The sequence below is a fragment of the Symphalangus syndactylus genome, chromosome 12 (assembly GCF_028878055.3).
Source record: "Symphalangus syndactylus isolate Jambi chromosome 12, NHGRI_mSymSyn1-v2.1_pri, whole genome shotgun sequence".
Taxonomy (NCBI): Eukaryota; Metazoa; Chordata; class Mammalia; order Primates; family Hylobatidae; genus Symphalangus; species Symphalangus syndactylus.
The window spans coordinates 61,346,549-61,369,361 of NC_072441.2; the positions used below are offsets into that span (position 1 = coordinate 61,346,549).

General features: G+C 41.6%; 1 protein-coding gene across 1 annotated transcript in view; it reads left to right on the forward strand.

The window, feature by feature from the left end:
• The first annotated feature begins 3,656 nt into the window (after positions 1–3,656).
• FNDC7 (fibronectin type III domain containing 7) overlaps positions 3,657–22,813 on the forward strand; it is a 29,580-nt gene continuing 10,423 nt past the window's right edge. The window contains exons 1-9 of the mRNA XM_063624412.1: positions 3,657–3,745; positions 4,258–4,276; positions 8,465–8,719; positions 9,473–9,733; positions 13,001–13,258; positions 16,399–16,653; positions 18,425–18,682; positions 19,248–19,502; positions 21,330–21,584. Coding sequence (XP_063480482.1) covers positions 3,671–3,745; positions 4,258–4,276; positions 8,465–8,719; positions 9,473–9,733; positions 13,001–13,258; positions 16,399–16,653; positions 18,425–18,682; positions 19,248–19,502; positions 21,330–21,584 — 1,891 coding nt within the window. The 5' untranslated portion in view covers positions 3,657–3,670. The remainder of the gene's footprint in view (positions 3,746–4,257; positions 4,277–8,464; positions 8,720–9,472; positions 9,734–13,000; positions 13,259–16,398; positions 16,654–18,424; positions 18,683–19,247; positions 19,503–21,329; positions 21,585–22,813) is intronic.

Here is a 22,813-nt window from a genome sequence, read left to right on the forward strand (position 1 = left end):
CTCTTCCTTCTGCCTGGATGTTCTTTTCCTAAGTTTCCAAAGGATGTGCTCCTTCACTTCCCTTAGGCCTGTGCTCAAGCATCTGGCTGCCAGAGAGGTCTTCCCTAACAGCTGTATTCTCTTGTATTACTCCGCTTTTTCTTCATAAAATTTAGCAGCACCAGACGTATTTTATTACTTAAGCTGCTTGGTTTGGCGTTCCTTTGCTAGAGTGCATGCTCCAAGAGGACAGGGTTCTGGTTTGTTTGTATCTCCCATGTCCTGAATAGTTTCTGGTCTTCATTAGGTCCTCAATATGTCAACATATATTTGATGGGTGCACAAATTGAAATGCCTTAAATTCATAGTCGTCAGCTCATAAGGCAGAGTGGTTTAGTGGAAGGAGTTTAGGGTTTTGGAGTTAGACTGATTTTTGAAAACACCTTTATTTAGATATAAGCAGCATGTAATAAGTTGCACATATTTAAGACATAAACTCAATACATTTTGACATATGTATACACTCATAAAGTCACCACCACAGTTCACATAATGAACATGTTCTTCATCCCCAAGAGTTTCCTCTTGCATTTTTGTAATCCCTGCTTCCTGCCATTCTCCATCCCCAGGCAGCCACTGATTTGCTTTCTGTTTTTAAGAGTAGTTTGCATTTTCTAGAAATTTATATGATTGGATGAAACCATCTGTATCCTTTTTTTGTATCTGACTTTTTTTGAGATTCATCCATGTTTTTGTGTGTTCCTTTTTTGCTGGGAAATATTTCATTTGTTTATTACTTACTTTGGCTGACAGACATTTGGGTTTTTTTTGTTTTGTTTTGTTTTTGAGACGGAGTGTCGCTCTGTCACCCAGGCTGGAGTGCAGTGGCGCGATCTCGGCTCACCGCTAGCTCCGCCTCCTGGGTTCACGCCATTCTCCTGCCTCAGCCTCTCTGGGACTACAGGCACCCATCACCATGCCCGGCTAATTTTTTATGTTTTTAGTAGAGACAGGGTTTCACCGTGGTCTCCATCTCCTGACCTCGTGATCCGCCCGCCTCGGCCTCCCAAAGTGCTGGGATTACAAGCGTGAGCCACTGCGCCCGGCCCAGACATTTGGTTTGCTTATAGTTTGGGGATTATTAAATATAATGCTACTGTGAATATTCCTATATGTTTTTGTATGGACATATGCTTTCATTTTTTTTTTTGAGTCAATACCTAGGAGCGAAATGGTGAGGTACGTGTTTAACTTTTTAAAAAACAGCCAAATTATTTTCCAAAATGATTGTACCATTTTTCATTCTTACCAGGTATGAGATTTCTGATTGTTCCACATCCTTGCTGACATTTAGCATACGCAATCTTTCTAATTTTATTATTTATTTATTTATTTATTTATTTATTTATTTATTTATTTATTATTTGAGACAGGGTCTCATTCTATTGCCAGGCTGGGGTGCAGTGGTGCGATCACGGCTCACTGCAGGCTTGACCTCCTGAGTTCAAGTGATCCTCCCACCTCAGCCTCCCAAGTAGCTGGCACTACAGGTGGGTGTCACCACATCCAGCTAATTTTTAAAAATTTTTTGTACAGACAGGGTCCCACGATGTTGCCTAGGCTGTTCTCAAAACACCTGACCTCAAGTGATCCTCTTGCTTTTGTCTCTCAAAGTGCTGGGATTACAGGCATAGCCACAATGACCAGCTTCTAATTTTAGACATCCAATAAGTATGTAGTGGTATCTCACTGTGGTTTTAATTTGCATTCTGTGGGCCCAGCGCAATGGCTCATGCTTATAATCCCAGCACTTTGGGAAGCCAAGGTGGGCAGATGGCTTGAGCCCAAGAGTTTGAGACCAGCCTGGGCAACATGGTGAAACCCCATCTCTACAAATAATACAAAAATTAGCCAGGTGTGGTGGTGCACACCTGTGGTCCCAGCTACTCAGGAGGCTGAAGTGGGAGGATCATTAGAGTCTGGGAGGTCAAGACTGCAGTGAGCTGTGATTGCACCACTACATTCCAGGTTGGGTGACAGAATGAGACCCTGTCTCCAAAAAAAATACCTGTTTTGCATTCTGCTAATGACTAGTGATGTTGAGGATTTTTTCCATGCCCTTATTTTCCATGAGTATGTCTTCTTTTGTGAAGTGTTTGTTCATATCTTTTGCCCATTTTATATTGAGTTGTTTTCCTATTACTGGGTTTTGAGAATACAAGTCCTTTATAAGATATATATTTTCCCCCAGTCTGTGGCTTATCTTTTCATTCCCTTAATAGTGCAGAAATTCTTCATTTTAATGAAGTCCAATTTATCAAATTTTAAAAATGGATTATGCTTTTAATGTTGTATATAAGAAATCTTTGCCTAGCCCAACGTCACAAAGATTTTCTTTTGTGTTTTTTTTCTGGACATTTTATAGTTTCAGGTGCTACATTTAGATTTATGATCCATTTTGAGTTCATTTTTTAATATGGTGTGAGGTATGAAACAAAGTTTATGTTTTCTGCATATGGTTATCCAGTTGTTCCAGCACCATCTGTTGAAAAGTCTATTGTTTCTCCTTTGGATTGCCTTGTATCTTTGTTGAAAACCAATTATCTATATATGTGTGGGTTTATTTTTGGACTCTCTGTCCCATTGATCTATTTATCTATCTTCATGCCAATACCACCTGGTCTCTATTTTGTTTTAGCTTTATGGTAAATCTTAAAGTCAGGGACGGTAAATGCAGTTCTTGTCCCTTTTTTGTAATCCTATTTTGGTTGAAAGTAGAAATCAGACTGATGCGTTTTAATTCCAGTTCGATCATTTAATTCTTCTGTGATTTCAGATAAGCCAATTAATTATGTTTATTATTCATTTATGTATCTGTTCATTGTTAAAATTATACACTGTAATTATTAAATTAAATGCTAATTATTATTAAGAGTGTGAACTAGGAAGACAGCTCTGGAAATAAAAGGAACTAGCCAGGCACAGTGGTGCATGCCTGTAGTCTCAGCTACGCAGGAGGCAGAGGTGGGAGGACTGCTTGAGCCCAGGAGTTGGAGGCTGCTTGGCAAAATAGCAAGACCCTGTCTCTAAAAAAAAAGAAGAAAAAAAGAGGTACTGGAACTGCGGGGTGGTATAGAGGATGGGTAAATTTAATGTGCTCACCAGGGACCTCTCACTATCTTTTTCAGTACAGGGACATGCTCCTGCCCTTTCATATTCCATGTTGAAGTTTTGCAACAAATTCTTCCTGACAGTAGGACCGATCACTTACTTTGAACTAAAAGAACAACAACAAATAAAGGTGAAAAAGAAAAATAAAACTGGTCAGCATCCCCAAGTTTAAAATAATTATTCTACCACATCAACAACTTTCTGTGCAGCTTTCTAAAATTTTTATTTAGACAGAAATTGTTTTAAAAAGAAGGTTACTTTGAAACCAAGGTTACAGTAGCTTTTTGGCCCACTTACCGTGGCTTTCACCAACTCTCTTCTTCTTTTCAGTCTTTGCAATACCTGTCCCTGCCAGTCTCCAAGTGCCCCTGGTTACAGGTCAGCTCCACACTGAAGGGAAGGAGCTACTTCCTAGGGTCCCTTCCCAGCATCACAGCCCCACATCCCAGCGACCAACGGTGTTATACTTCTGGGAGCCAAAGAGGACCCCGATTGCTTTGTTTTGTGCCATGTGAGTACTATGTCCAACAGGATGGCTGGTGGACTAGAGACATGTTTGACTTTGATTGGATTCATTCTTATCTGTCTTAAAATGGTGAGTTCATCATTCCAACTACCCACAACTATTTAGGGGAAAAAAGAAAGACACATTATTTTTCTCTCTTTTTTTTGAGGAGTTGGGGAACAGGGAGATAGAAATCAGAATATTTTTGGTTTGTACCCAGGTTGTATGTGTTTGCGTGTTTGAAATTTAATGCCATATACTAGAGAAAGAAAACAAGATTATCATTATATTTTAAGAACAAAGATTTCTGAAAAATCTGTCAGCAGCTACTGACTTAGTTCAATAGGCAGATTCAAAGGGAAAAAAAATCAAATAGTAATGGGATCTGCCTCCAGCCTCTAAATTCTATTTAGAGTTGCTTTGTGGTAGATTTGGGTGCTGGGAAATGATTTGTGTGGAGAAATACTTGTATGGATTGAAAGACTGCTCACATTAGGTATAAAAATGTTGTGATTAATTTATTACCGCTTTTATTCATGTTTTACGTTTGTTCAAGTTGTGTTTTTCTGTATGGTTCTAATTTTCTAAACTTTCCTTTTCAGGTTGCTCCAGCAAAATCAGGTACAATTTTCTGACCTGCAAGTGTTTCCTCCTCGTATTTGATTTTAATTTCCATTGTTAATTCACAGGCTACCCTGAAATATAAACGCTATATGAGAAAAAAAATTCAATATTTTCTGAGCACTCACACTGGGTGCTAAGCACTATATTGGGTTCTGGGGAGATGATAACTGGTAAGACAAATAAATAGATTGAACTTGAAAGACAAATCTTCATAAAGTGTTCTTGCTGAGGACTATAATGTACAGAGTCATGTAGGCATGCATTTTCTCATTACAGTTAGCCATGTGTGAAATATTGCAAAGATCATCATTCTAGTTAAGATATTTTACAGAGTCTAATTTATACAAACGTTCTTGTTTATCTTCTGGGGAATTAGAGGGAAAATGAGAAATGTTATATTTGATTAAATTGTCCATATTCCCTACTTTAAAAAGGACTTTGTACTTCTAATATTGCATATTTGAAACATAGACAATAGTCACTCAGGGCTGAAAGGGGGCCCTCCTTTAAAAATAGTTGATCTCCATCTTTCTTGATTAGATAACTGAAGGCAAAAATAATTTATCTAGCGGCCCCTCCTAGCTCATTTGTGCTAGAAATCTAAGTACCTGGAATGGACATTTATTTTTAGGAGGGTTTAGCTTACCTGTAGGAACGACATAATATCAACCATATCACCGATAAATTCTCATAGTGATTCGACATAAATTAGAAAAATTTTTATTTATTATTTTGTCTAGACCATAGAAAAGGAAGTGAAATTAAGACAGTTAAAAAATTTGATATAGATATATGTCTGAGCCATGAAATTTCATAAAATTCATGCATATACAGTAAGTTTTTAAAAATTTCTATTTCCTGGCCAGGTACTATGGCTCACGCCTATAATCTCAGCACTTTGGGAAGCCAAGATGGGAGGATTGCTTGAGCCCAGGATTTCAAGATCAGCCTGGACAACATAGCAACACCCCATCTCTTGCTTTATTCTTATTTACTTGTCTTATTCTTGAGAGATCTTTAGGATTAGCCAGGAAACTATAGGAAGGACTGCTTGGCCATATACAAAGTGGCTTTTTTGTTTTTTTTTTTTTTGAGACAGGGTCTCTGTCGCCCAGGCTGGAGTGCGGTGGCGCGATCTTGGCTCACTGCAAGCTCCGCCTCCAGAGTTCACGCCATTCTCCTGCCTCAGCCTCTCCGAGTAGCTGGGACTACAGGCGCCCATCACCACGCCCGGCTAATTCTTTATATTTTTAGTAGAGACAGGGTTTCACCGTGGTCTCGATCTCCTGACCTCGTGATCCGCCCGCCTCGGCCTCCCAAAGTGCTGGGATTACAAGCGTGAGCCACTGCGCCCAGCCAGCTTTTTAAATACGTGGCCTTTGGGTGGGCAGAATCTAACTCTGCCGTCTCATACAAGGTCCTAGCACACCCAGGACAGACCGAGCCCTCAGAACAGGCCCCTTTTTGGTGTTTATAGCATCTGCAGTATTCTAGAGAAATGGTAGGTCGGGCTAAGCTACTGATGCTGCTGCTAATTGACTCAATTGCTAATTGAGTCCTGGCTTTTCAATAGATGGAATGTGTATTAGCTACACTGTATAGAAGGTTTCATTTTGGTTGTGTGTATTTTGATTCTTTTTGGGCTCTGGTATTGCTGTGTATCTGTATCTGGTCACTGGGGCCTCGTGGGCTAATTTAGATCTCTTTGAGCTGGTGGAATGCACAGTTGCTGAGAATCAAAGGGTTCATTTTTGACTGATCAGAGTAGTTGGTTGCACATCTAGGGAATAAAGTTTTCTCTTTCATCAGTCCGGTCAGTGGGCTAAACATAGAAGTACGAAAGAGTAAGGAACTGCTGCTACTTTATGGACTTTACACTCAAGTTTCTCATCTATTACAGGGCAACATACTACATAGGTGTTGATCTCCTTTCATTGTTGATGCTTGTCAGAGCCTGCCCTAAAATCAGGTGTAAAACAGACAATCCGTCTCTCCAGCCTGTGTTTGCCGCAGACTCCTCAGAATCCCACTTTCACAGGACCCCTCCATGACAGCGCCATATGGTCTGGCTTTTCCGAACCCATCAAAATTTACTTGTCTTGGCTCATACACAAATGTGCGTGCACACACACACATGCACACACACACTTTCCAAGAGCCCTAACATACATTATTTCACTTATTCTTTACAACAATCCTAAAATGCAGGTATTTTAAATTTCAAAGTAAATCCTAATATGTAGTTATTAATAATCCATATTTGTCAAGGAAGGTAACAAGTCTAGAAGAGGTACAATGACTTGCATGCCTTCACACACAAAAGTAAATAGCAGGGCCAGGGCTCAAACCCAGAGCTCCTGAATCCAAACCCTTTGCTATTTTCCCACCACACAACCCCGAGTTTCATTCTGCGACACTGGCTTCCTCCATTATGACTTCCAAGCAAATGTGCCTCTCCTAGATCAATTCCATGAGGCCAGTTTTGTGGAGCCCTCGGGCCCCGTGACAGGCCTGTGGGGAGAGGGTCTGTGTCATGCTAGCCTTTTAGATGCCTTTCAAACCGCTCCGTGAATGCATGATCCGGCCTTCTGTGTCTGTGGCTAGTTTGGTTGTCATTTTCCCAGGAAGTTAGTTCATTCCAATGAACAGAACTGGTAACAGGAGATAAGATTAACTCTGGGGACAGAGGAAACAGAAGGAGTTGAGAGACACCAGAAAATTAGAGGAAAGAAGGCATATAGCACAGGATCATTAGCTGGGGGAGCAGAAGAGGGGTGTGTGTGTGTGTGTGTGTGTGTGTTGGAAGAGGGAGCCCCTGCTGGGGCTTTCTCTTCTGTAGGGGAGAGAGGGAGCGAAGCCCTTTCCTACAGAATCGGCTTCCACTGGCAAGTGGCTATGACGAGCAAGCCTGAGACTTTCCCCCAGCATATATAACTGTCATAATTTTCTTTCAGTGGCAAAAGAGACTATCCTGGGTGATGTTCAAGGAATGTCTGGCCAGGGCACAGAGGAGACTTTGTTCATTTTTGCAGCATGGTTATTTCTGAGATGCTGCCAAAGCTAACTCTCTGGGCTATTGGTACAGAAAGAGAAAGTTGTCTGTATTGTGCACATAGGGACTTGGCTCTGGGAGAAGGGGAGCTGATACTGGAGAATCACCTGTCTGTCTTTACTCCTTCTCCCTCTTTGCCCTATAGTTCTGCTTGTTTGTCTTCCCTTTAGTTTTGAATTTGACATATAGTGATTTTACCCAGCAAGTAGAGTACATTAAATCTGAAAGGCCAAGTGCCAGTTTAAAATAAAACCCAGCTTTTCTTCCACTTAGATCTCCTATATCCAAGACATTTTTGCATCTATGGAATTTTGTAAAGCAGTCAAGCTGATTACTATGCTATATCTCCTACTCCACACTCTCGAGTGTAGGAATGCCTTGTGTAAGCCCACGACATAAGCATTCATATCTCCCTGGCAAACCATAGCCTGGCCCGTCTCATGCTTATGCTGAGGCAGATATTGTGATAGAGAAAGGGAGAATAAAGTTTACTTTTATTTTGTATGGAAGAATTTGAGAATTATTCCACTCTGATAATATGAAAGAAAGTGCTATGGAGTAATTATAACAAAGAACTCAATCCTCCCTCCTTCCTCTATTAGATTAAATGTTACCTGGAAAACATGTAAAGTGCATGAGAGAGTGACCACAGCCACGGGGCGGAGGCAGGAGGAATGCAGATGGGTCCAGCTGGAGGCAGTGGAATGGCTGTGGGACCAGGAGGGCAGATCAATGGCAAAGCAGCCTGCAAAATTCACAGAATGCCCAACTGGAGTGGAATCCTCTGGAAGAAAGCCTCTCAATTATTCTCTCTCTCTTCCCAGAGTTCTTTCCCGTAATTACTTCTCATTCTTATTTAGCTCTTTTAAAGGTACAAAAAGTGCAAATTACCCCACAGGCAACTGGGGAAAACTTTGAAATCCCATCCCTGAATGAGAGGTTTGAGCTTTCTGGATCTCTTCTGGAGAGTAGCTTTGTCTTTCTTTTTCTCTGTTTTTCCTTGATCTGAATAATAAGGGCAAAACTTATGTCTGAAGGAAGGCATGAGAATGATTTAGCTTGAAGGTAAAATGATGAAAGAAGTCATCCTTGTAGGTATCTTGGCTAATGTACAACTCTAAAACCTCTTTCAGCTCCTGAAATACCCACTATTGATCAGGCATATTCAAAACTCAGCAACAGTATCACTGTAGAATGGGCTACAGTGCCAGGTGCCACCAGTTACCTCCTCACGGCTGAAGATGGGGACACAGTCATTGAAACCATGGTGGCCAATTCCCCAGGCACTGTGACAGGACTAAAGGCTGCAACCTTGTACGAAATCACCATCAGATCCGTCAGCGCTGCTGGGAGAAGCCAAGCATCACCTCCAAAGCAGGCAAAGACAGGTGGCTGGATGGATGCTCTTCCTCCGTTGAGTGTTTGCTTGTGACTTGGATCAGTTATTCTGGTGCTGCAAATGCAGAATGTGATTTGGTGTCACATGAGTGCCTACAATTCAAGGCCCAGAAGTGAAAGCTACCAAATGATGCTGTCTGAGAATTCAGCTATCTGTGGAGGAGGTGGCATTTAAATGCCAGATGCTTTGCTTTGGAAAATAAAGCCCATTTCTGGGCATCTTTAAAAGCATCCCAGCTTTTAAATCTCTGAAATAGGGATTTCTGGTTTTAACATGCCAAATGAAGAACACAGAGAAGGGATTTTGCTGCACTCTGACCAGATGGCATATATGTTAACAAAACAAATAAAAGCATTTGGAGTTTGTCATCAGCATTACTGAAATTGATTTGATACAGTTGTACCTAGGCATATTTCTGAAAAGTTATGTGCACATTAAAATAGTGTAACCCCTCATTTTCCCATTGATTTATATTATGATTATAGGAATGTTTTATTTAATTTCTAACTTCAGTTAAAAGTAGTGCCTGATATTTAGCATTTCTCTGTTTCCCATTCCTCTGCCAAGTCATTTATGATTAGTATACACTTAAATAGCAATTATTTAATGAAACTTTGTTGTGAATGCTCTTATAAAGCAAATAATTATTGTATATTATGGATATCAGTTTACTTGCTTCTAAATTTGAATCATCCTCTATTGGACTTTGGTAACACAAATGCATGTGTTTTTATTTTTTTAGTGTTGGCTGCACCAATTCTAGAAGTAAGCTCTCCAAGTTCAGACTCCATTCTTGTGCAGTGGGAAGCTGTATATATGGCAATTGGATTCTCTGTGTCCATTATGCGAGCCAATGGCTTGGGGAGTATATGGAAAGAGAATACTACAAACACCTCCTTGACATTCACCAGTTTAGAAGCCGGGACTCTCTACACCATAAAGGCCTATGCATGGAATGCCAACGGAATCCCTGGGGATGACTCCACCTGCAATCAGAGAACAAGTAAGAACTTCTCAGCTCAGCCTCGAACAATTCTACTTTTGGTTAATGAGGGGGGCTGTGTGTTGCAGCCATTAAGGGCAGTGTTACATGACAAGTACAGAGCAGCTGGCAGCAACTATTTAAATTTATTATGAAGTTATTTATAGTGCCTTGTCTATTCCTCCTCGGTAGTTTAAACGCTTCCTGCATGGATAAAGAAATGCTACTCAGAATGCACACAGCATGGCTCCGCCCTCTAATATCCAACTCAATTTCAGCATTCAACATTCGACATCACACAGAAGAAGATGATTCTTGTTAGGTTTACCCATCACTCCTTGTCCCTTTCTGGGTTCAGGCCAATTAGCATAAGAATTGGGCCAAATAGGAATTCATTTGTTCAGCAGATACTGAGTGAGTGTGTGCCAACTTTGAGCTGGCATTGTTCTAGAGATACAGCAGCAAGCAAAGCAAGGTTTCTGCAGGCACAGTGCTTGATGCTGCAGTGGAATTAGTGTTTCAGATCTGTTTCCCAAAGGCCTCAGCTTGGGTCTGAAGTCAGCATGGGGCTTCCCACTATTGCTCCTCCAGCTGTGGGGAGAAGCTGAAGCTTGGTGTGCGTTTTCTCACCATCCCACCTGGAGGTCCCCCGAGCAGAGGACTCTGCAGCATTACAACTGGAGGTCCAAATTGAGCTGCTGGAGTGAGCCAAGCGAATGAGAGAGAGAGAGGGAGAGAGAGAACGAGAGGGGGTGTTTTTTCTTTCCTTGAGGCAGAATAAGCCATCCACTGGCAATGTAACCTAAATAGATACGAGAATCTCACCAACTAGATTAGCTGTTTCTCCACTTGGGGAGGACACAGGAAAGGATGGAAAGAAACCAGAAATGTTCTCTCCAACTTTCCCTAAGTTTGGAGGGAATGGAAGCCCCATAGTGTATGGGCCAAGGCAGAATGTAGGGAGAAGAGAGAGGTTTGCCTTTTATACTATTTTCCTAGGGAGGTAGTATAATCATAGCCCTGAGGTGATTCGTGACAGGCTTGGTGAGTCAGGATGTCTGTGACAAGTCAGTCTCCCTGGGCCTTTTCCTAGGCTGGCTGGCTTGCTTTCTTCCCTCCTTCCCTTATCTTCCCCTCCCGTCCTTCCCTTTCCTTTCCCTTTCACACTGCTTTTTCTTTCCACATTTGTTGAGGGCCCACTGTGTGCTGGGCATAGCTTAGCTGATGGAAATACGAAAGCAAATAAAGCATGATCCCTCCATTCAAAGGATTATGTCAAAGGAGAGATCAATGGGGAGTCAGCGTTTCCAGTTTCACCTGACCAGTGCTTTGGCAGAAGGCTGCAGACACAGCGAGGCACAGGAGGGAGCATCTTCATCAGGCTGGGGCACTGAGACAGCATCTCCTAGAATAACTTGTTTCTTAAAGACTTCCCCTTCATAGGTTTCCCCATGCTTTACAAAGCTTTACAGAGTTTAGATTTCGCCTCTGGATTAGTTTCCTAGGGCTGCTGGAACCACAAACTGGGTGACTTGAACAATAGAAATGTGTGGTTTCATGGTTCTGGAGGCTACGAAGTCTGAAATTAAGGTGTTGGCTAGGTTTGTTCCTTCTGAGGGATGTGAGGAACAATCTGTTCCAGGCCTCTCTCCTTGGCTTGTAGATGGTTATCTTCACATTCACATGGAATTTTCCCTATATATGTTTATCTGTGTCCAAATTTATTCTTTTTATAAGGAAATCAGCCATATTGGATGAAGGCCCACCCTAATGACCTCATCTTACCTGATTACATCTGCTATGACCTTATTTCCAAATAAGGCTACATTCTGAGTGTACCAGGGGTAAGAACTTCAACATATGAACTTGGATGGAACCCAAGTCAACCCATAAAAGGCTCTCACTACGCTACCTATTTTTCCTAGTTCTCCCATGCTCCCTGTGGGAAAAGCAAGTTGCCCTAAAACACTGCAGGCTGCCCCTACCAGCCCTGGGCCCAGCAATTCCCTAAAGCAGAACTGCCTCTGCAGACAAGCTGACCATGCAGTGGGAAGGAGCCTGTCGAGATGGCCCACGGGAAAAACATGGCAGATGCCTACCTCACAGAGAATGAGTTAGGTCCTCATGTCCTCAAAGAGGCCTTCCCGGCCGGGCGCGGTGGCTCACGCCTGTAATCCCAGCACTTTGGGAGGCCAAGGCAGGTGAATCACGAGGTCAGGAGATCAAGACCACCCTGGCTAACATGGTAAAACCCCCTCTCTACTAAAAATACAAAAAATTAGCAGGGCATGGTGCCGGGCGCCTGTAGTCCCAGCTACTCAGGAGGCTGAGGCAGGAGAATGGCATGGACCCTGGAGGTGGAGTTTGCAGTGAGCCAAGATTGTGCCACTGCACTCCAGCCTGGGTGACAGAGCAAGGCTCCATCTCAAAAAAAAAAAAAAAAGAGGCCTTCCCTGTTTGCCCCAGACATGTCCAGAGGATGCTGGTCTCTGCTCACAGACTGTTTAAGCAGTTTCCTAAGGCCTGCTGCGTGGGCGTTATTACAGTACAGATTCCAAAGAACTGAGGCCAATTTCTCCCCTCCCCAGGCCAGCACACCTTCTTATGCTTTTTTAATGTGGTAACTCTTAAGAAAGGAAGGTATATTTACAAGAATGTAGGGTTAAGTGTTTTGGAGACACTAAAAGACTGCCTTAATATGTATGCATCACACTTGATACCTTCCTTCCTTTTGATAATGAATGGAAAGAAAATCTGCTCCTCTAGAAACAATTATGGCTGAAAAGCTATTGCAGTAAAAGTTGTAGCAGATGTCAAAAGTAACAAAGGGATATGTTTAGTTTCATTGATCAATAACAGAAAATATTTGACCTATCACTTAATAATAACATACCCACATGGCCCTTTTGGTTCTCTCCATTTATAATTTCATTTAACTATTTTAACTACTTATTAAATAATGCGTTAATTCATTCAAAATATGTCTTTTGGCACCTATAGGTGTTAGGCATGGATCTTATTAGATCTATTTACATATGAGAAAAAATTAAATAACAAAAAGGGTAAATAATATGGGGTCAAGGTCACACAGTTTATTATGAATTTGCACAGTAGCAGATGAATTACCAGTTCCCAGGCATCATCCTAAATCCCAATTTTATGCTTTAAACACTTGTAATTATCCAACTATTGGGTACCTTATCCTCCAGGCTCTGCAACATTGTTATGCCAACTCTTAATTAGTTTGTAAGGCTACTACAAAATCTTAATTGTTTCTCAAAAATATAGGTCCTCGGGCCCCTGCCAACATTCAAGTCTCTTTTGATAGTGGAGATCTGAAGGCATCTTTTTCATGGGCACTGGCAGAAGGAGCTTTCAATTATACTGTGATGGCTTTGAGTGACTCTTCAGAGCTGACCTGCAGTACAACTTTCAGTTCCTGCACCATCTCTTCCCTCCAGTGTGGAACTGAATACTTGATTTCAGTTTTAGCAAGTAATGATGCTGGATCTAGCAAATCATCGTCAGCAGTGACCCTGAAAACTGGTATGTAAACAAGAGTGAGACTGCTGTAGGGCTTGCAGCAGTGACTGCTGTAAGGGAGACATTCACTGACAATGTTTCTGAATACTCTGGAAAAAATGAAAATGAAAGCCTGGTCTAAATGAAAGCATTGAGTTGGACATTCTCATGAGTTTGAATAATATTGATAGTGAAGCGAGATATTGTGTATTGCAAAAAGCACTTTTTGGAAAATTAGGAGGCCTGGTTTCTATTCCAGATCTTTCATTAATTAGTTTTTTCTTTTTCCTTTGTAAAGCTGTGAAAATTCTAAGATGTGGTTTGAGTTGTACACAGCTCTAACTGTGCATACAGATAACTGCGTCTTCTTTACGTCATGTCTCATGTCCTAGGCGTGGTGGGAGCTGCCATTTTTTAAGAAAAAGATAGGATATTTCTAGTTCTGAACATGTGTTTAGATATTTTTCCATTTGCATTCTTATCAGAGAGATAACCATATGTACATGTGGAAGTTGACTCCTCTATTTAGAAATATCTATGTGTCTTGGGGATGGAAACTAACACTTAATGAAACTAACACTTAATGAAGACCTACTATGTCTCTGGCACTATAAGTATATTATTTCATTTAAATCTCATGACAACTCAGTGAGGTGGGTTCCATTATCTCTTTTTTTAGATAAGAAAATTGAAGCTCAGAGAAGTTAAATAATTTTCCCAAGGGCACACTGATAACAAGCAGTAGAGCTGAGATTCAAGCTGCTCAAGTTTGCCTAATTCCAATACTTAAAGCCAAAGAAAATGTTGACAATTACAATAATATCTACTTTATCTAACAGTCAGTTATGTCATTCTAAGTTTAAAAAGCTTCTGAACAGAAAGAAAAGGAGCTGTCACCAAGTTGATGCACTCCATTCCACAGGAAAACAATTAAAGCTATTCTTTCAGGCCCGCACTCTCTTACAGTTATGTCAAATTAAGGTCAGTGATAACAAACTTGATGATTTGGCTTCTCTTTTGACAACTGTGATTTAATGTGAATGGTACATTAGAAGTGATTATGAGGACAAGATAGCTGAGAGTGGGAGAAGAGAGAAAAAACACTTTCAAAAGCATAGCAGTTCTGAGTTAGGCAGTTAGGCATTTAATGCAGGGGAGAACCATGCAGAGTTTTTAAATCTTGGACACACATTAAGAGCATCTGGGGAGCTTTTACAAAATCCCAATACACAGGTCCCACTTAAGACCAATTGGAGTTGCTGGGAATAGAATTTGGATATGAATAGTTTGTAAAAGCTCGCCAGTTGATTCTACTATTCAGTCAGGGTTAAGTGCCATTGAAATAGTCCTTCACACTTACAGGTCCAGGATGTTCTAAGGCAGTTCGTGTATAACACAGTCATGATCATGGGGATGACCTTGATTTATTAATAAAAGAACTATGTTTACAAAGTACTATGTGTCTCCTGGCGCCCAGAAGTGTGTAATATATTTTGGGAAGATTTCCACTAGAGAAAACTAAAATTTTTAAAGCTTAGCACTTGAATGAACAAACTTTACTTGAATTCATTCTTTCAGAAGACTTTGTTCCATCAATAAATGAGGCATTATGTGGATAAATGAGGTATTGCCTTAACACAGGGAAACAGTCAATATTAACCAAATCAATACATGCCTGCTTTTGACATAGTCTAGCATTTATCTTGTGAGATAAATTTTAGAACATCTGAGAATGTCTCCTGGGTTTGTACTGAGTTATACATACTATTTGATTTGTTCCTTATTCGTAGCATCTAGTATCTTAACTCTGTGCTCAAGATGCTCCCTGGATGACACAATGGGCATGAGAATGTATTCTGTCATTCAGTGCATGAGAGACTGCAGTTAGAAGAACTTTCCAGGTTGCACACGGAGGCTTATGCCTGTAATCTCAACACTTTAGGAGGCCAAGATAGGTGGATTGCTTGAGTCCAGGAGTTCAAGACCAGCCTGGGCAACATGGCTAGACCCGGTCTCTACAAAAAATACAAAATTAGCTGCTCATGGTGGCATGCACCTGTAGTTCCAGCCACTCACGAGGCTGAGGTGAGAGGATCACCTTAGCCTGGGAGGCAGAGGTTGCAGTGAGCTGAGATCACACCACTGCACTCCAGCCTGGGTGACAGGGCGAGACCTTGTCTCCAAAAACAATTAATTAATTAATTAATTAAAAAATAAATTTAGGCTGGGCGCATTGGCTCATGCCTGTAATCCCAGCACTTTGGGAGGCTGAGGGGGGAGGATCACTTGAAGTCAGGAGTTCAAGACCAGCCTGGCCAACATGGTGAAACTTCGTCTCTACTAAAAGTAGAAAAATTAGTTGGGCATGGTGGTGCACACCTGTAGTCCCAGATACTCGGGAAGCTGAGGCAGGAGAATCACTTCAGCCCAGGAGGTGGAGGTTGCGGTGAGCCGAGATCACATCACTGCGTTCCAGCCTGGGCAACCGAGTGAGACTCTGTCTCAAAAAAATAAATAAATAAAATAAAAAATAAATTTAAAAAAATAGTTTTTTTTAAAACAGAACTTTCCATGCTATAGAGGCTTTACAGATAAACCCCCAGAAAGACCCAGCTCCATTCCTTCCTACTTATGTGATCTTAAACAACTTACCAACCTCTATAAGCCTCAGTTTCCTCAATTGTAAAATGATGGTAGTTGCTGGAAGAATTAGAGAATATATTAATATAAAACACAATGAATGATGTCTGTATTTTAATCTCTAAAACAGGTAACTTCTGGGATATTCATTATTCCACTCAGGCTAGACTAGCTTCATCTCTGGATGAAGTCAAATATTTCAACAAATAATCTAACAATGAAAATTTTTATGTCTTAAGATGACTAGGAATCTCTGATGGCTCATTATTTCAAACAACATTTCATAAACAAGAGAATGTGAGAGGTCATTAAAATTTGTTGTAGTGGTTTGGGGCCTATAACATAGCCTTTGGTCCTATAAAGAAAATCTTCTAATGCTTCCAGTGCACAGTTTTGCATTTTGCGCACCAAATTCACAAAGCTCAGAGTTGCTGATTTGGGTTGTATTGAAAACTTGGATAATTGCAAAGATGTGAAGAAAATCTCCTGCAGTAGTCTCATGTTTATTATTGATCATTTCCTAGTTGCTTGTGCACCTGGAAGAGTGACGATCCAAGAAGATCCCCCTGGCCACCTGTCTGTGGCTTGGTCCAATGTAGATCTGGGTGACTACTATGTGGTCTTTGTGAAGAGTGATGACGGCTTGGAAGTACACTGCAACACATCTCTCACTCAGTGCAATTTCTTATCTGAGTGTGGCTTCACTTATTTTATTAGTGTTTTTGCCTATAACAAGGCAGGGCAAAGTCCTTTGGGTGACATATTCAATTATACCACAGGTAAGTCCCATTTGATGCTCGTCAAGGGAGTTCTGAGATTGCTAACCTCAGCAGCAGAATGGATCACCTATTCCACTTATTGACTTACCACCTGAGAGTCATTCTAGAGCCAATAACAGAAAGTAATCTCTTATCTCACATTCTTTCCAGACTAGGGAATTTTGACTTTGTGGACCTAAGCATAACTAGACTGCAAGGTTTGGGAGTGAAAAGAGGAGAAAGAATGTAGTTGTTCAACCTTGCTCTGAAAGATTGAACTCTCCACAAAGATGTACTCAGTGAGTGTTCTAGTATGTGCTGCTGCCAAAGAGAAGGCAGTGCCTCCGTTTCAGGAGGTCACTCTTTCCCTGAGACCAAGACAGACATACAATGGCCAAGATGCTACATGGTGTGGAGGGCTTTGGAGTAGGACACTTGGGTTTACACCCTAACTTGACCACTAATTCATTCCTTCAGTGAGGATAATGATGCCCACCTTGCTAGTTCCTTAGTATCCTCTACTGCAAAATGGGACAAATCATGAGAACATGAATGTAGAAAGGTCTTGTGCGTGACAAAGCATGATTCAAATATTTTTATTATTAGCATCACCATTGCTGTTGCTATTATTCTCCTCCACTAGGCTTGCATCTTGTACAAGGTAGGAATTATGTCTTATTTATCTCTTCATCCTCAGTGCTTATAATAGTGTGATCAGCATATGGGAGATGCTCAAGTTTTGAAGAATGAGCGGAGTGATTTGAAATTAAATAACTACATTACAAATAAGAATACTCAAACATAATTAAGTAAAAGTCTAGCTGAATTACAGTAAATTTTGACAGGATGAGGGATCTAAATCATTGGTGCCTTTGGAATGTGGAATAAGAGGCTATCGATAAGGTCCTAACACGAGAGGGCCCTCCAGAGTGGCCTTGAACTGGATCTTGAAGGATGAATGGGAATGTAGGTGGGGCAAGAGCATCCCAGGGAAACTCCAAGCTGAGTCAGACATTTGCCAGTGGGGTTCTTTAGGGTCTCTTAGGACCTACCTATATACGGCCGGGCACAGTGGTTCACGCCTGTAATCCCAACACTTTGGGAAGCTGAGGCAGGCGGATCACTTGAGGTCAGGAGTTGAGACCAGCCTGGGCAACATGGAGAAACTCTGTCTCTGCTAAAAATACAAAAATTAGCTGGACGTGGTGGCATATGCCTGTAATTCCAGCTACTCCAGAGGCTAAGGCCTGAAAATCACTTGAACCCAGGAAGCAGAGGTTGCTGTGAGCTGAGATCACACCACTGCACTCCAGCCTGGGTGGCAGAGCAAGACCCTGTCTCTTTAAAAAAAAAAAAAATCTACTTATATAACTATGACCCCTATCCCCCAGTTTTATTTGGTTTAGTGTCTGGAAAGGCTGACAGGATCTGAGAAGTCAGACTGCATATTATTTTACCAGGCTTTCCAGTGGAGGGGTCAGCAATCTTCTCTGCATAGAGAACAAGGGCGCACATGGCGTGGGGGAATTGAGGAGTCTGGTGTGGCAGGGAGTGGGGGGAGTACAGCTGAACCTTATAGCTTGTAATGACCTTCAATGTCATGCTGAGGATTTACCCTCTATGCAGTGGCAATTAGGCCAAGATTGGACCTTGACAGACCCATAGGGAGTCACTGTAGTCATTAGGGAGGGCAGTGGCAGAGGCTCTGGGCATGGGAGGTCAGGACTCAGTGTCCCCCCTGGCTGCATTGCTCTTGATGGGACCGCCATTTTCCCTCTGCTTCTGCTTTCAGCTCCCTGTTGCCCTAGTGACATTAACCCCCTGTTGGTGTCCAGTGACACAGTTGAGATTGTCTGGTCTCCTGTCCGTGGTGCCGAACTGTATGAAACCAAAGCTGTAGATGGGTACAACATGGTTGAGTGCAATGACACTGCTCCTGCATGCACCCTTTCGGCTCTAGAGTGTGACACCAAGTACAACATCACGGTGTATTCATTCAGTGAAGTCCGAGGCAGCAATATGTCATGTACTCCCCAGTTCATAACCACAGGTAAGGCACAGCTATCATTCCACTCACTGGTGTCCGAATGATTCACCCCAGCTGTGAGCCTCAGGATGGGCATTCAGTGAGACCAATAAAAGGGTTAAATCCCATTAATCAATCTTTGTGAAGACCAAGAGAGCCCCTGTTGTACAAAGGAGAGGCAGAGGAGAAGGCAGAAGAGGAAAGTGGAAAAAATGAAAACAAAAGGGGAGACCGTGGGGAGAGTAGAAGGTATTGCCCATGATTACTTCAGCCATTCAGTTCCTCCTATCTTTGAGGGGCCTGCCTGTACTCACACCATGAAGGTGTATAAATATGTTTCTTACTTACTTTTGCTTTTGGAGTTCACAATGCTCTTAAACATTTTCCAGCTAGTCCAGTACTCTATGAACCCAATGCCCTGTGTTAATGTCAACAGTTTTCCACGTATAGGCACTATGAATTTGGCCTGCATGCATGACGTGGTTGAAAACTATGATGATCTCACTGGGGGCAAATCAATTTTAGTCCAAATGGCACAAGTGATATTTTTGACTCATGCTGTTTCAATTAATAGTCTAAAATCTCTTAGCTCCTTGCAGTCCTGAAATAAAAAATGTTTCAAGGGATGCATTCTCCATGATTAACGTGCACTGGCGATCCACTAATGATGACGCTACTTACACGGTGACTGCCCAGGGGGAGAAAGGACTGTATCAGTGCAGCAGCATGGGAGAGTCCTGTACCATGCGGGGCTTGCCCTGTGGCTCAGTGTTCTCTATCACTGCTGTGGCCGAAACACAGGCAGGACGGAGCCTGCCCAGCTACAGTGTGCCCCTGGAAACAGGTATGTAGCAACCACCAGCCTAAGCTGACTTCAGTGGGGTCCTTAGGAAGTGTTTCAAGGCATGAACTTCCTTATTTAATCTACCCTCAGTGCAACAGAAATACATTAAACTCAGAGCAGAGACATTTCAAAGAGTCCCGGTCATAGAAAATAAAATTTTCAATATTTTACAAGTTCTGTAAAAATATCCTCAAGACTAGTATATCCACTCACTAGCATCAGAGAAGGAATACTTACTCATTCTGCAAAACATTTTTTTGAATTCATATTCCCCTATGATATAATCTATTGAAACAGCTAACAAATGAGTAGCCAAATGAGCTGGGTTGTTACTTATTTCTTTGGCTCAGCCCTTTCAAATTTTTCTCTTTAAAAAATGCTTTCTGGCCAGCACGGTGGCTCACGCCTGTAATCCCAGCACTTTGGGAGGCCGAGGTGGGCAGATCACGAGGTCAGGAGGTCGAGACCATCCTGGCTAACACGGTGAAACCCCATCTCTACTAAAAACACAAAAAATTAGCCAGGCAGGGTGATAGGCACCTGTAGTCCTGGCTACTCAGGAGGCTGAGGCAGGAGAATGGCGTGAACCCAGGAAGCGGAGCTTGCAGTGAGCCGAGATCATGCCACTGCACTCCAGCCTGGGCAATAGAGCGAGATTCCGTCACAAAAAAAAAAAAAAAAAGGAAGAAAAAAAAATGCTTTCTGACTTTCAGTTTCCTGATAGGTAAAAGGGAGATAATGGCCTCATAGGGTGGCTGTGAGTATTAAGTTGACTAATGCTGCAAAGCACTTAGCATAGTGCCTGATGCACAGCAAGAGCTCCATAAAAGAAAACTATTATTACAGCGTAGCATCGTGTATGAATGAAACGTGGCAAATCACTGTGGACATTAGTTTGTCTTATATACAGTGATAGATGGCACTTTGGACTATAAAAGTTGAAATACCTAAAAAAAGAAGCCAGCAGTAAGATAGAGACCATACAAAATACTGCATACATGAAGATGTTAGGTATTCTATATTTGGGTAATGGGTCCCTGAAAAATCAAGATGGCCGTGGTATTTTAGACAGCTAAGAAATCAAGCTTTTATATCAGTGATGTACTATGAAATTTTCAAGAAAGGCAAATTATACTTAATTGCTAATGCTATGAAATGTTCTATTGGGAGAAGTGAATGCAACCGTTACTTTGAAATTTGCAGTTAGAATTGTTGAAGATGGGCCGGGCGTGGTGGCTCATGCCTGTAATCCCAGCACTTTGGGAGGCCGAGGCAGGCGGATCACGAGGTCAAGATATTGAGACCATCCTGGCCAACATGGTGAAACCCCGTCTCTACTGAAAATACAAAAATTAGCTGGGCATGGTGGCATACACCTGTAGTCTCAGCTACTTGGGAGGCTGAGGCAGGAGAATCGCTTGAACCCGGGAGGCGGAGGTTGCAGTGAGCTGAGATTGCATCACTGCACTCCAGCCTGGCAACAGAGTGAGACTCCATCTCCGTCTCAAAAAAAAAAAAAAAAAAAAAAAATTGTTGAAGATGGGGGCAACAAAGGATTTCTTTCTTATTCTGAAAAAAAAAAATGGTGGAAACCTTCAACAGCCAGTTGGTGCAGTGCATTCTTGGGGAAAACACCCACTGTATACAGTGAATGTTACATGACGTATCAGAGGGAATGAACAAAAGGAAATTTTTTATTAACAATGGAAAGTTGGGGAATGCAGGATATTGAATGAAACACAGGCAAAATACCATTCTTTATCATTTTTCACAAATAATCTTCAGTGGAAATAAATCTCCAATTATTTTTCTTTTATCCCATTTAAGTGCCATGCTGTCCAACTGGTCTGACAGTAACTCAAATCACCCAGTCAGTAATCAACGTGAGCTGGACTATTGGGAGAGTGGCTCAAACCCATGTTGCAGTTCTGGAGTCCCACACTGGACAGTCTAAGTGTCACACTCATCAAAACCACTGCCTCCTGGGATGCATCACATGTGGCATCAATTACACAGTGACATTAAAAGCAATTAGTGCCACCGGGTTGACTGCGGATTGCTCCTACCAAAGTTATTTCTCTGGTAAGTGAACTGTAGCTCTAGAGTAGCAGTAAGGACTTGACTATTGTAAATCCAGGCACAAGCCTTTCCTCCTCATTTAAAAAGATGCTGCATCTCCATCTAGTTTGCATTATAAACTCAGATTACTTTCTAAAATGGTTATAGTTTCCCTTTGACTTAGAACCTCAAAGCTTCAGAGGCTTCTGTTGGTAGTTGGTGAATTAACTCCCCTAGTAACAATGTTCGTCTATGCTTTTTCTGAAAGGACCATGTATCTTTATGTGACACAGCTACTTGCAACACAGAGTAACGCAGCCTGGCAGAGTTTTCTGAAAGCTAGATCACACATTCTGTTTGGTTTGCATTTTTTTCTTCTCATTGTTATTGTGCTACTACCTCTCTTTTCTAAGCTTCTTCAGCTGCTTCAATGGTTTCTTATTTCAACAGGCTAAGAGAGCAAAGGCATCTGTCTACTGACAGTATTGTACCTTGTTCTTCACAAAGACCAAACCATTAGGGAATAGCAGGGGAAGGTAAAAGCAGTGCAAGGTTACCAAATCTCTTGCATGATTCTAATCCACTGAAGTGGCTGCTTGTAGCATGGTTTTGATAAAACTCATGAGGATGCTTCCTAGGCTTAAGGAGAAAGAGTACAATGATAAGTTACCTCTGCCTGGCGCATGGAATGGAAGAGTTGGAATATAATTTTGGCATCCTAGAGGTAGTAGAAAGAGTCTTAACTGGGAGTCAAAATTAGACATGGCTTCTCATAAGCTGTGTTGCCTAATCTTCCCTGATTCTGTCTCCTCATTGAAAAAGACAGGAATAGTAATATTTTCCTTCAAAGTTGTTTTGAGAATCAAAATAAATCATAATGTGAGAACATTCAGAACATGCTGCACGTATGTCAGCTGGTATGTACTTTCTTTTGACCCATTGTCTTGTATTAGATTTACTGCCTAAGTTCTCACCTTGATATCCAGTTCTCAGAATATGACCCATTGCTTATTCTTTTAAGAATAAATCAAGTAAGCCTGACTATAATAACTTTTAAAAATTATACAGTAGGATCTTTAACTTAGTTACTAAGGAATCCATTTGATGCCCTTATTGGCACCTAATGTGTGGCTTGCTAAAGGTACTTAGAAAAGGAAAAAAATGCTAATCAGCTACCATGGATGAAGCGTGGACCAGCAAACTTGGTCACTGGCATGTTGTATAAATGGCTGCACCTAAAGTGTCATGCTACT